The sequence below is a fragment of the Micromesistius poutassou genome (genome assembly GCF_964030765.1).
Source record: "Micromesistius poutassou genome assembly, chromosome: 5".
Taxonomy (NCBI): Eukaryota; Metazoa; Chordata; class Actinopteri; order Gadiformes; family Gadidae; genus Micromesistius; species Micromesistius poutassou.
The window spans coordinates 17,097,089-17,109,873 of record NC_140275.1 but is presented as its reverse complement, the minus strand read 5'-3'; the positions used below and the strand labels follow the sequence as shown (position 1 = coordinate 17,109,873).

At 45.0% G+C, this 12,785-nt stretch overlaps 1 protein-coding gene across 1 annotated transcript in view; it reads left to right on the top strand.

Annotated features, from left to right (window-relative positions):
- Positions 1 to 12,785, top strand: part of grid2 (glutamate receptor, ionotropic, delta 2) — a gene marked incomplete at both ends in the record, with an annotated part of 386,320 nt that overhangs the window by 341,910 nt on the left and 31,625 nt on the right. Inside the window, one exon of the mRNA XM_084468194.1 lies at positions 1,884 to 2,073. Coding sequence (XP_084324320.1) covers positions 1,884 to 2,073 — 190 coding nt within the window. The remainder of the gene's footprint in view (positions 1 to 1,883; positions 2,074 to 12,785) is intronic.

Here is a 12,785-nt window from a genome sequence, read left to right as displayed (position 1 = left end):
ACGTTATTCCCAGGACCAACAACGATTCCAAATTTGTTATTCTCGTGCTCATCCGAACAAATGCAAGACGGGGGATATTCTGTAGCATAGTCAAAGAAAAAAAAATCCCTTATTTTATTTCTGGGAAATTGTAATGAATTAGAGTACAGACAGCGATCTTGATTTTGGAGTCTGAGACTCTCTGCAGTAAGCCATGAGTTCTGGCCCAAATGTTAATTCCTTTCTCTCGTCGGGGAAAAAGAAAGTAAAAAAAAGTGTGATTCCCGGAGATGTCTCTATACCATTTCACGCTCGGATGTTTCAGCTCGGTTTCAGCGTAAATGCGTCTGTGTTCTGGGACAGCGGTGAGCTGGCCGGGAGTTACGAAGGACCAGAACAAGGGAACAAGGGAACAAGGGAACAAGGGCAACGTCAGCAGAGAGATAGAGACGAAGGTAGAGAGAGGCGTGGAGAGAGGCTATGAGAGAGGGATGGTGAGATGAAGGGAAAGGATGAAAGTATTTCATGTGGTGAATAAATCTGAAAAGGAATAAAGGAATTATTTCAGGAAAAGTGAAGAGAGAGACCATAGACAGGTAGAGGCAAAGAACGGGCTGATTTATTTTCTGCTTTGATAAAAATCTGTATGAGCAGTGAGGTGTGTGTGTGTGTGTGTGTGTCGGTGTGTGTGTGTGTGTCGGTGTGTCGGTGTGTGTGTTGGTGTGTGCGTGTGTGGGGGGGTTTTTCCTTGTGTGTCCAATTCTATTTTTCCTAAACTGAACAAACACATGAACTATAAAAAAATGATATTATCTCTTTCCAAGGATTGTCCTTTTATCTAAAGTTAAGTTCTTTAGAGATAAATGAGGCAAAACAGCATCTTTACTGTGTGTACCCAGACATTACTAACAGAGAGAGATACAGATACATATACACATATACATAAAGGGGAATGGAGAGACACATATATTCATATAAAGGCGCCAATATAGCCCACTGGCTCTCGTGTGATGACATGTTTATGCTACTTTATGAATAAATGTTGTTGTTTTGGATGAGTATGCCATTAGAATGAACATGTTTATGTGAACAAGCATGCTGTGCTTTCTTTGAAAAACAATCTGTGGTGGCCTGGTTGTGGCCATTTGAAAACCAACAAATAATTTGTTCTTGTAAGGGCTCCCCATTAACACTTGTAAATCCCCCAGTAGCTGGGCATTGTGTAAATATATAGAGAGAGAATATGGTTTTAAAGAAACACTCTGTGTTTTTTTGTTTTCGTAATCTTGGTACATATACTTGGGGAAAACTACACATTAAGCCCATTGCTGTAACCAATTTTTTCGTAATGAATGCAAATTTGAATAATTGATCTCATTATCTCATCACCTAGTTTGCATAGCATTGACGTTCAAAAACGTAGCATTCAGGTTCACAAAATTGTTCAGTAGAGACAGAAGTAGAGAGTACTTGTAGGATGCTTATGCACCCACCCCCTCCATTACAGAAACAGCATAACAAAGGAAGGTTAACGAGACCCAGGTGCGTCTCGTTAAGGGGAGACTTGGCAAAAGCGCTCTCATCTGTCACACATCCCCCCCCACCCCCCCCACCACATCCCACCACACCCGCTATGCTAATCTATGCCGCACTAAAACTAAGCTACGTTACGCTCCGATAAGCTAAGCTAGGCTACGCGGGACGACACCTCCAACCTATCCTCTTCGATACGGACGCGGCTACGACGGACGTCCAGACGACTTCACCACGCCACACGCGCGTGTTCTCTGGGCGTTGATGAATCATTGTTTACCCCGCCGTTTAGTGACATTTTCATCCAGAACGGAGGGTTGATTATCATGCAAAGAAGATGATACCTAACGTTTCCCCTGGTTCCGCCTCAGGTCTCTCCAGGATCTGTCCAGGCAGACAGACCTGCCGTACGGCACCGTGCTGGACTCGGCCGTCTACGACCAGGTGCGCTCCAAGGCCATGAACCCCTTCGAGAGGGACCCCATGTACTCCCAGATGTGGCGCATGATAAACCGCACGGGGGACAACAATGTCGATGAGTCCAAGGAGGGAATCCGCAAGGTAAGGCTTTTCTTGAGTTGCATTTCATTTAGCTTTTTTTTTTTTTTCAACTGTAAGAAGTGCACTGAGACCCAATAGCAGGTGGCCATTCATCAATAGCTCCTAATAGGGTCATAGATCTATTCCACTCCCGTGTTCAACCTGCACTGCCACGCTAACTTTTCCACTGGAGCCATCACTTTCCTTCAAACTTATTTTTAAACTTTTTCTCCACTGCCATCACTTTAGTTTAATTTGGTCTTTGGCGATAAAGGCCAGAATAGGATGGCAGAAAAAAATGGAAGTGCCGGTATAGCTTACCAAGACCGAACCCTGTCTCTGTCATATCGAAATGTGTGTCACCAATTTGCTCAATCATTTAGTTACCCAAATTGTGGAACGGTGGCAACAATATTGTGTACACACAGCTTTAATGACTACTTTCAAGTAGCATCACCCATTCGTTGATTCAGTAGCGTCTTTCAGCGAAACTCACAACACATGTTATCATTCCAGTGAATCACAGCGTAAACAATCCCCCCTGTTATGGACGGGGGGTTGTTTGAGTTCTCCTACCGGCCGCGTGACGCATCGCAACGTCTCGGTGACCTCTGTGCGCGGCGACCGCTCGAGGCGTTCTTAAACCCTGTCGTCGTTGTCGCTCTCCCGCTCTATCTCCTCGCGGCATGTTGACAAACAAAGCGTAGCCGTGGCGACGCTGCGCCTGTTGTCGTGTTGTCGACGCACAAGTGCTAGGCGTGGGGGGGGGGGGGGGGGAATAAATCCTTCTAAACGGTGTTAATGATACATACACGTACACGAGTGCAAAGTTAAACACTTAATCCCTGGCATCTAATTATCTAGCCGTCGTAAATACCTGCTTGCAGCGTCTCATTTGTACGCATAATGTATGCTTTGTGTACACACCGGCCTATTCCCGCTAGCTTAGCGTCTAGCACTAGCCCCCGTTGCGTTCCCGCTGGAGTATATTAGCATTACCTATATTAGCATCCAATTTGAGCAGCAGCCAGCCTTCCTACAAAGCGCGAAGTGTAATTGACACAAAAGGAGGTGTGTGTGTGTGTCTGCACTCGTCAAGAAGAGGGATGAATCACATGGATGTGCGTGTGTGCGTGCGTGCGTGTGTGTGTATGTGTGTGTGTGTTTCTGTACGCACTCAGAGCAGATAGATGAATGGTGTGGCACACATCCATGGGCGCGTGACATTTATAGGTGTGAGTTGTTTAGTGGCTGGCCAGATTTAGTTGGTTGAGCATGTTGAGTGAATAAGTTATGAGTCTGTATTTATATGATGAGTCTGCAGCGGAGCAATGTGTGTGTGTGTGTGTGTGCAGGGGATGGATTTATGGATCATTCGGTCATGCCTCGTGGTGTTTCTAAACCTGATGAATAAGCCGCGAATAAGCCGCTAAACCTGAAGAATAAGAACGCTGTTGCGTTCTTCCAGGCAACACTTCTGTTCGTGTCAGGCGGGCGACAGGGGGCCTGTCACCGCTGACGGTTGATCTGAGACACCTGGGATGGGATGCTGTGACACTCAAACACACACATGCACATACACACATACACAGACAGACACACACACACACACGCACACACACACACACACACATACACACACACATGCACATGAACGCACACACACATACACTCAATCACTCACTCACTCCCTCACTCACCCTTGCACACACACACACACACACACACACACACAATTAACATGCATGTATTTGCAGACGGTGGTAAATCCATTTGAATACAATCTAATGACTGAGGCGGCTGGGGGTGAAACCAGAAGCACAGCGCCCTTATTTCCCCTGGAGATTTTCACATGGGAGAGTTCAGCACTGAGATGTAATGACAGCCAATTCCTTCCCTTTGTAACTGGATTGTGGTGGCGCCGAAGAGCCGCGCCTCCAGAGAGCCGCTCGGCCCACCTGCTCCCAGGGGGGTCTGGGAGCTGCAGAACAGGGGGGCTAGATGAAGGCGGATAGAGCCCCCCCCCCCCCTCCCCAGGGGGTGAGGATGGGGGAGGTCTAGTTATTTTCTTTCATTTCTCCACCTCCAACCCCGCCTGGCAGGGGTGGTGTCCCCAGAGCGTAGCCGCTCTGCTGCTAGGGTAAACAAGGTGACCCGCAGCGAGACCTCCCCTGGAATGGGCCTGTGCCGATGCGGTGGCCCTCTTTTCCCTGCAATGCTCACTTTTCTTTCTTCAGCCACTATCTATTTTTGTTGTGCATTGTAAAGAATCTGAATCAGAATGTCCCTTTGCTGCTATGTCTATCGTGTTTTTCCTCACTGTCATGTCTACTTCCTGTTACCCCCACCTCCTCCACACTTCCACTTTCATTCTCATTCCTTTTTTATATATCGGCTTTCTTTCTCTCTCTGTCTCTCTGTCTCTCTCTCTCTCTCTCTCTTTCTCTGTCTCTGTCTCTGTCTCTGTCTCTCAGTGCGTTTACATGACACTCAAGAAAGTCGAATTATTGGCTTAGTCCAACTATGATTGGATTATTAAGATGCATGTATACACCTTAGTCAAGCTAAAATCGAATCGAATTGGGTTACTCATAGTCGAATTAAGACCGCTAGATAATGCGATTCATAGTCGAGTTAAGCGTGCATGTACGGTGTTCAATTGGATTATGCGTTGAATTGCGTTCTGCGCATGCTTGAGATCTTTTCCCGGGGGCCGTGAGCCGGAAGTAGAAGGAGACGATAGTCGTGTTCGCCGTCGGAAAAAAACGAGAAATGGCGATTTATTTAAAAAGGTGGCGCAGAAGATGGAGGAAGCCGGTGAATGTAGTTACCCCCTATAAGAATTGTGTCCCGGCCGCGGGAGCGTGCATGGCATGCATTCATTAAATGTGGAAGCACACAGACACTACGCTTCAATTTCACCCAAGGCTGAATTAAAAGTACATGTTTTTCTAAATGTGGGTCATCAACGTGGTTCTAAAGTAGTAACTTCGGGCACATCTGTCAAAATAAATGTTTTTTTCTCCCAACGTGTTTACGATCTTTATTCATTCATTGCGCCGCGGCGGGGAATGCCGTATACGGACGGGCGGCGGAGGGGCTGCTCCGGGAGGAGAAAGATATTTTCAGTAGACAGCTGTCAACTCACTTCGGGTAGGCGATTTAGTTAAAAAGCTGTCGCAGAAGATGGAGGAAGCCGGTGTCGTGCCAATGTAGTTACCACCTATAAGGAGTGTATCATCATCAACATGCATTCAGTACACACTATGCTTCAATTTCACCCATGGCTGAATTAAAAGTACATGTTTTTCTAAATGTTTCTCATCAACAAGGTTGTAAAATAACTACAATCTTTATTCATTCATTGCGCTGCGGCCGAACTGACGGGGTATTCTCTGATATTATGAATCTTACTGACTGCGTCGGGTTCTCCGACTCTCTGGTACTTCCACAACAAGTAAAGACTCCTAGTGGGGTTTATCTTGCCCATGAGGGAAAAAGGAATTGGGGGAAATTAACTTAGGCTTTGACTCTCTGAAGTCCAGATTGAAACGAACATGGAGGAGAAAGCGATGTTTCAGCAGACAGCTGTCAGTTCACTTCGGGTCCGTATCATTTCTCCGACACCCCATTGTTCCGAACTCTCAGTCGTATGAGGACTCCTCCGCCGGCAGAGCAGCCGGAGCAGTCCGCATACGAGTGGTCAGAACAATGGAGCGTCTGAGAAATTATATGCACCCGAAGTGAACTGACAGCTGTCTGCTGAAAACATCTTTCTCGAATGCCGCCTGAGTTTGTTGTTGCTGGTGACGTAAAGAGGTCAACCGGTGGCTCTATTACCACTAGTTGAAATGGGCACAGTGCCACCTATTGTACTGGGGAATGACATGCTTCGGCCAATGAAACGATTTACTCACCGCCATCTATACCCGGACAATTGCAGTTGTCCAATTGCGGAGCATAGTCGAACTATGGCTTTAATCGGATTAAGCTGTGCATGTAAACGTACTGTCTGTCTCTCTCTTACTCTCTCTATCCCTCTCCTCTCTGTCTGTCTGTCTGTCTGTCTGTCTCTCTCTCTCTCTCTCTCTCTCTCTCTCTCTCTCTCTCTCTCTTTCTCTCTCTCTCTCGTTCCTGTAAAGCTACAGAGTGCACTCTAGTGGCCCTGTGTTGGTACTTTGCCATATCACGTTGGGTTGATGGGCAGTACCTGGGTAGCTTATACGGTTTGAAGGACTGTTTTCAGAATACACTACAACACACTCAGGCACACACAAACACGCACAGGATGTTGAGATTGAGATTTGAGGGAAGTAGGGTGTGCATGTTTTTTTTGGTTCACGTTTCGCCGTCGCCACTGCATGCTGAAGACTTGTGTTTATTAATTCCTGTACAAGTGAAGAATCATGACTATTCACAGCCATTTCCCATGTTTCATAACTTTGAATCCTTTACTCCTTAACTATAAAAAATGTTTGACCTACTGGTCAATGATCAGCCTTGACCTGCTGGTCAATGATCAGCCCTGACCTGCTGGTCAATGATCGCCAATGACCAGGTCAGGACGGTTTGACCCAGACCTGGCCTAAAGAGGCTGTAGTCCCACAGTCCCCCAGACCCACTCCCCACTCCCCATTGTGGCAGTATTTGCTTTTCAGTTGGTAATCCTTGATCTTACTTTTAAATCACTGGACGACAACTTTGAACAAGACTTGAGTAAAGAGTACGACATATGTTCAAAACAAGCCCATAGGTTTAGTATTTGTATCCCGGAACACCTAGCAGATGTCCCATAAAGTCACATGCCTTTGACCGAAATATATATTTTTTAAATGTTTAAAACTTTGTATTCATGAAATTTGGTATTTTGATGGGGGTTTTTTTATACAAATTTTCTGTTGAACGTGAATCGACTGGATTTGTTATGTTCAAGTTACCCTTTTATGAAGGCCTGTTGGTTCAAATCAGATTTTTGACATATTTCTTTTTTTTGTATGGATTGCAGTAAAAGGCAGGGCAATTAATGACCTACTTACGCCACTGTCAACTCGCCATATCTTATGATAGTAAAATCAACTGACGTGGTTATTTAGCTTACATCCGACATTACTGCGGGCGGGTGAGAAAGCTAGGAGCGCTCTAATTTAGATTCCAGAGCCTTCTGCACATTTGTAAGTGGTTGTTACGGCGCATCGTACCGACGATTTATAAACATGGTTATATCATTGAAAGATAAAATACATATAACGTCCACTGGCCAGTTTGGCATGGAATGAAGCAGTTGTTCAGGAACTTCCTGAATCTCCAGATGGCTGGTTGGTACCTAGTACCCAGCACTCATAGTGACTCACTTGTCAGATTGTTATTTTTTTGAATTCGAAGCATCCGATGGAATCTATCTGAAATGTGTTCAAAGCAGGCCGTAACTTTAAAATAGAGGGTCATTTTGTCAAGCGAGAAATAGGAGGTGTGACGTGAGAGTGTTTTGGGAAGGTTATTTGCGTGGGTCTCAGGCTCAATGCATGAGAGTACGCATCTCTGCGCACACACGCACAGTGACTACCTCTGTCACATCTTCCCACTTCTCTATGTCTCACACCTGTGGGCTTCAATTTAAAAATGATTTGTCAATGGTTTAAGATTTAGATTTGTCTTTGAATGCAGTGTATATATTGTTTCAATCTGTAGTATCTTTCTGTTTCTATTTAAGTCTATCTGTACCTCTTACATGGGTGTCTTTGTATCAGAGTCTCTCCCCTCTCTCCTCTCTTTCTCTCTCCCCTCTATATTCCATCCTTTTTTCGTCTCATTGTAGCTCTGCCCTCTTTATTCCCCTTCATCTGTCTCTCCCCTCACTTTTCCCATATGTCTCTCATCCCCCTTCTTGCCCTCTATCTTTGTCAATAAAGCTCTCCCTGTCCCGTGCCACTTTTGTCTGCTTTGCTCTATGGATTTTCTCACACTTCAGATTTTCGATCCCCTGTAGCACAATAGTATTATGTGCCCAAACCGGTCAAAGTCTGCACCGTCTACTCTATCATGTGCACACAGACACTCACACATACATCAGCAAACAAAGGTGTGTGTGTGTGTGTGTGTGTGTGTGTGTGTGTGTGTGTGTGTGTGTGTGTGTGTGTGTGTGTGTGTGTGTGTGTGTGTGTGTGTGTTTAGACATGGCTGAAAGGTGAGCATGCAGGCGTTTGAGCAAGAAGGCACTTAACTTGTGAAATATACATGTGTGCACACACACACACACACACACACACACACACACACACACACACACACACACACACACACACACACATACACACACAGTGTTCTAGTGCTCAGAGGCTGGATCACAGGCTTATACACCTGTCTCTTCCGTTACCGACGATGATCAAGACCCATGGTAACCTGTAACCTTGTGTCTTTGGTATCTCATCAACTTGGTGTCAAATGGGGTATGAGAGGGGAGGATGTCACTGTTTGTCACGTTTCTTCTCCTTTCTAAAAGGATGGGGTGTTTTTTTTCTCACCGCCACCTAAACGTCATCGTCGTTGCAAACGTTGCTTTCTATCACACGAGGACAGGAGAGAATGTCTTTCATTATTTTCCTCATATGTTTCTTTTCAACCTTGAGTAATAGTGTAAGTATTAGTGGTAGAGGTGCTCCTTTTTATTATTGGATTGTCTGCTCTGAGAGAGCGCTCCACCTTACTCTTTAAATTGTTAAAAATTATGTCTGCTGGAATATAGATAATAGATAAGACTAGTGAAATGAATTAGTGATCTGATGAAGAGCACAAATGGGTTCTTTTTCGCAAGAAATCATAGCTCCTTTTGAAGTCTCACACAGCAATTGGATCACGGACACATACACTTAAGAGTCAGGTTCCCTGGCCAAAATGCACGCACGTCCTTTTCTGATCAGGCCCACGCTGCTCAGAAGATGCAAGAGAATGCATAATAGCTCTTGCATGCTTGAATTTATAAAGCTAAGCTCAAAGACGCACACACTGTGCTCACGCTCACACACACGTGCACACGCACACAAAGAATAGCTTTTTTTATAATGCACATTTGCACACTGGGTAAATACACACTCATTCAAGTTCAAATACACACACCCACACACTGAAACATGTCCCCTCTCTGGATACCTTTGTAGGATTTTAAACTTGCGTGGATTGTGTGTTTTTTTGTGCAACTTCCTGCGTTCATTGATATGTTAGACCAGGAAAAATCAAATATTTTGAAATGATGTTCTGCTACCATTGTTTTTGAAGACTTCAACCACCGGTGGAGGGTTGCAATTCTTTCATTCATTTTTATTATTTATTTCTTTATTTTATTGATTTAAAAAGGGCTTTATTGCTTCCGCCCAAAATAAGAGTGGTGTTTTCTGAAGGAGTGATGTATTTTTGCGTTGTGTATGATCCAGATGCTCCAGAGTCTATGATCACTACTGTGTCCAAACCAATGGTCTGTTATTCATAGCAGCCGTCTGCTATTCAGAAATAACAGAGCCTAGAATGCCGTAATTGACCAATCAGAATTGGGCACCCACAGAGCCATGTAATAAACAATGTGACTAATAGGGCAATTTGACAGTGGACCAGAATATAGCGACCACCATACAGAAAAATGACCTGGGTAGATTTAATAATGAATGGGTGCATTTGATTCTTGTGAATCTTTCTAGTTCAGATATTTTTAAGGGTGTAAATTGCTGCAGTACAAAAGTTAGATAGCGCAGGTCCAAGGAGAATGGTTGGATTAATAGGAACCGTCTACCCAAAAAAAGCAATGATTGCCTTAAACTCGTCTCATAGAATCCTTGGCATCTTTGATGCAATTTTCAGGTTTTCAATATCAATTTCAATATACTGCATTTAAAATCCCTCACAAAATAAGACCATGCTGAAATAGAAATGACCAGGACGGCTGATAAGGTCATGGCAATCAACAGAGGCGAAACATATTGAATTTCTTAGCATATTTTCAATTTATATCTTATATTGTGTGTGTGTGTGTGTGTGTCTTTGTAAATAGCATTTTTTATATGACAAAACATATAGACATGTATGCCCTGCTCCATTATATCTAAATACGATCATAAGACATGTCACACATACACACACAGTCACAGAAACAGATGCACACACATGACCTATAGCATGATAATTAATCACACTTACTCTTAATCTCAGTGGTTCCCTTTATGCTTGTGGCGGAAGTGCATATTGTGATTAAAAACATTCCAGTAATGACCTGACTTATTGGACATATGCTTTATTATACTCCCCTCCCCTCTTACAAGCCTTTATCAGCTGACATATCATCTCCCTATGGCTGAACATCCATCCCGTAATGACTGAAGGGATAATGGCGCTTAACATAATTTCCTCACCTATCCTGGCGCAGAGTGGTACGGCCTCTCAGCCGCCGTTCATTTGCCAATTTGCGCTAATTCAACGGGGAGATAGCAGCGATTTCTCCACCAGCCATGCATGCTGGCTAATAGGCTGGCGGCGCCACTCTGGTCCCTCAAACCCCCCCCCCTGAGTGCAGGAAGGCGTGTGCGTTACTTCCCCTCCCCCTCCAGCACCTGGAGAACCAGTTAGACCCAGGGAAAAGGGAAACCGTGAGGTGGGGTGGGGTGAGGGTCAATGGATGTTTGGGGAGGGAGAGAAAGAGGAGGAGGATGAGGACCAAGGGGGAAGTGCAGAGGACAGAAGGTACGACAGAAGGGATAAGAAGACTTGATGAGAGGAGGAGGACGGGAGAACGGAGCGAAGACAGGAAGAGGTGGGAGAAGGTGAACGAAAGGGGTGGTGAGGAGGAACTGGATGAGGAGGAGATCGAGGGGGAGGGGACCGTGAGGGCTAAGGAGGGGACGGGACGGGGAGCCACAGGGACGACATGGATGGAGAATCCGCAAGAGGGGCCGTGAAGGAGCTAGAAAGACTGCAATGTAGCGACGGAGGAAGTGGCAAAATGTTAGGACAGGTGTGGCCGTGTTTTGAGGATGAGGGAGATCTTAAGATGGCGAGGAAGACTGAACGTTTTCGATTCCCTTTTTTCTTTATGACTCCTTTAACTGCCTCTTGGGGGCAGCAGCCAGTGGAGCTAATAAAAACCGATCAAATATAAGTAAGCAGAAGGAGAGGGAAGAGACATAAAACAATGTGCAATTGAGCGATACAGTAGAGGGAGACGAGAGTGAGGGAGGGAGAATAAAGAGACCCAACAGTGGCCATATATGTTGTCTAAAGGATCGCTCCTCCCCTGACTACAAGAATGAGTGTCAAAGGGCAGGAGAGTCTAGAATTCACTGGGTTTACATCTCGGGTCAAAGGTCATGGGTAAAAACCCCAATGTGTGGGGTCTACCTGCGGGCCTCCCTGATCAACATGCCTCACCTCAACCTGCTCAGTTCTGACATGGGTTCACCGTCGGTCGCTTTGGAGAAAAATGTCTGCTTAATAGTCAATAGTTTGAAGTGCCTTTGGTATTGAGACCACGTCCACACGTCCATTTTTCGTTTTCAAAAAATATTCCTGCCCACACCTATTTGTAGAAAATATCTCAGTCCACAATAGAACACTAAAACATTTTAAAACACTCACATGGACATGCCAGGCCAGCAGGTGGCTCTGTGTTTTTGCTCTATTTTTGGTGACGGTCGTACCAAAAATTTGGTGGACAGGATGCCAAAGCACAGAGAAATTACCATGTTTTCAGAAATATCCATATATGTGTCGATGAGGCCTAAGATCATCCTCACCCCAACACTACAAACATGGCTCCTAAGGTTTACCGTGGAGAGCAGAGTCGAGTGACGGACAGGAGGAGAGACGGATATTCACCTTATTCAGCCACGCCCTTTTGTCTTTCTTTTCCATTGTCTTCCGCATTGTGTGGAAACTTCCGGTCAGCTAGCTACGGCTAGTTAGCTACATTGAAAAACCTGGCGTATTAAGATGGAGAGGCTAACGTGGGGAGAGACAAAAAGCAATATTAAAAGTTTGGATGGAGGGATTGTACTTTGCCACCCGAGGTTAATGAACTCCACCGAGTGGGTGGATGATATGCGGCGGTGGCCTTAAGTGTCACATGGGGATATTTTTAATGAGTATACGCGACACATGAACCTCCTAAGATGGCGCATTGCCCAATTGTCGCAATGCAAAATGTTGCAAAATGTCGCGGGTGACGGTCGTCTCGTCACGCTAATGAAAACAAATAAACCACTAATAAAAACAAATTAAATCCCGGCATAAAGTGTTATCTTGTTTATTTTTGTAGTGTTCACGTGTAGTATATACTAAAACAATTATTCACCTCAGGCTCCGTGAATAGTGGGGAAAAGCCCAAGGCTATTCCCCACTATTGACGGAGCCTTCGGCGAATAATTATTAATCATTTAGTGCTGTCGGTGGGTGTCGATGGGTCGGCCGTGATTTTTTCATTTTTTTTTTTTTTCATTTCATTTTTTCACAACACAGTATTGTTACAAGGACACCCGTCTTTTATTCCAATTGTTATGACAGCTAGGGTTAGGGTTAGAGTTGCTCAAGCGGAAGTTCGAACACAAAACGGCAGCAACATGGCTTGTTGACCCTTGTTGACGCGCAGTATGAGGTGAATAGAAGGAGCGGGAAAAGGCGATGGCTTGGTGAACACAATATCCACGGGTCACAGCTCGTCAACGTCACTCCGCAACCATCGGACAGATTGTGTTACC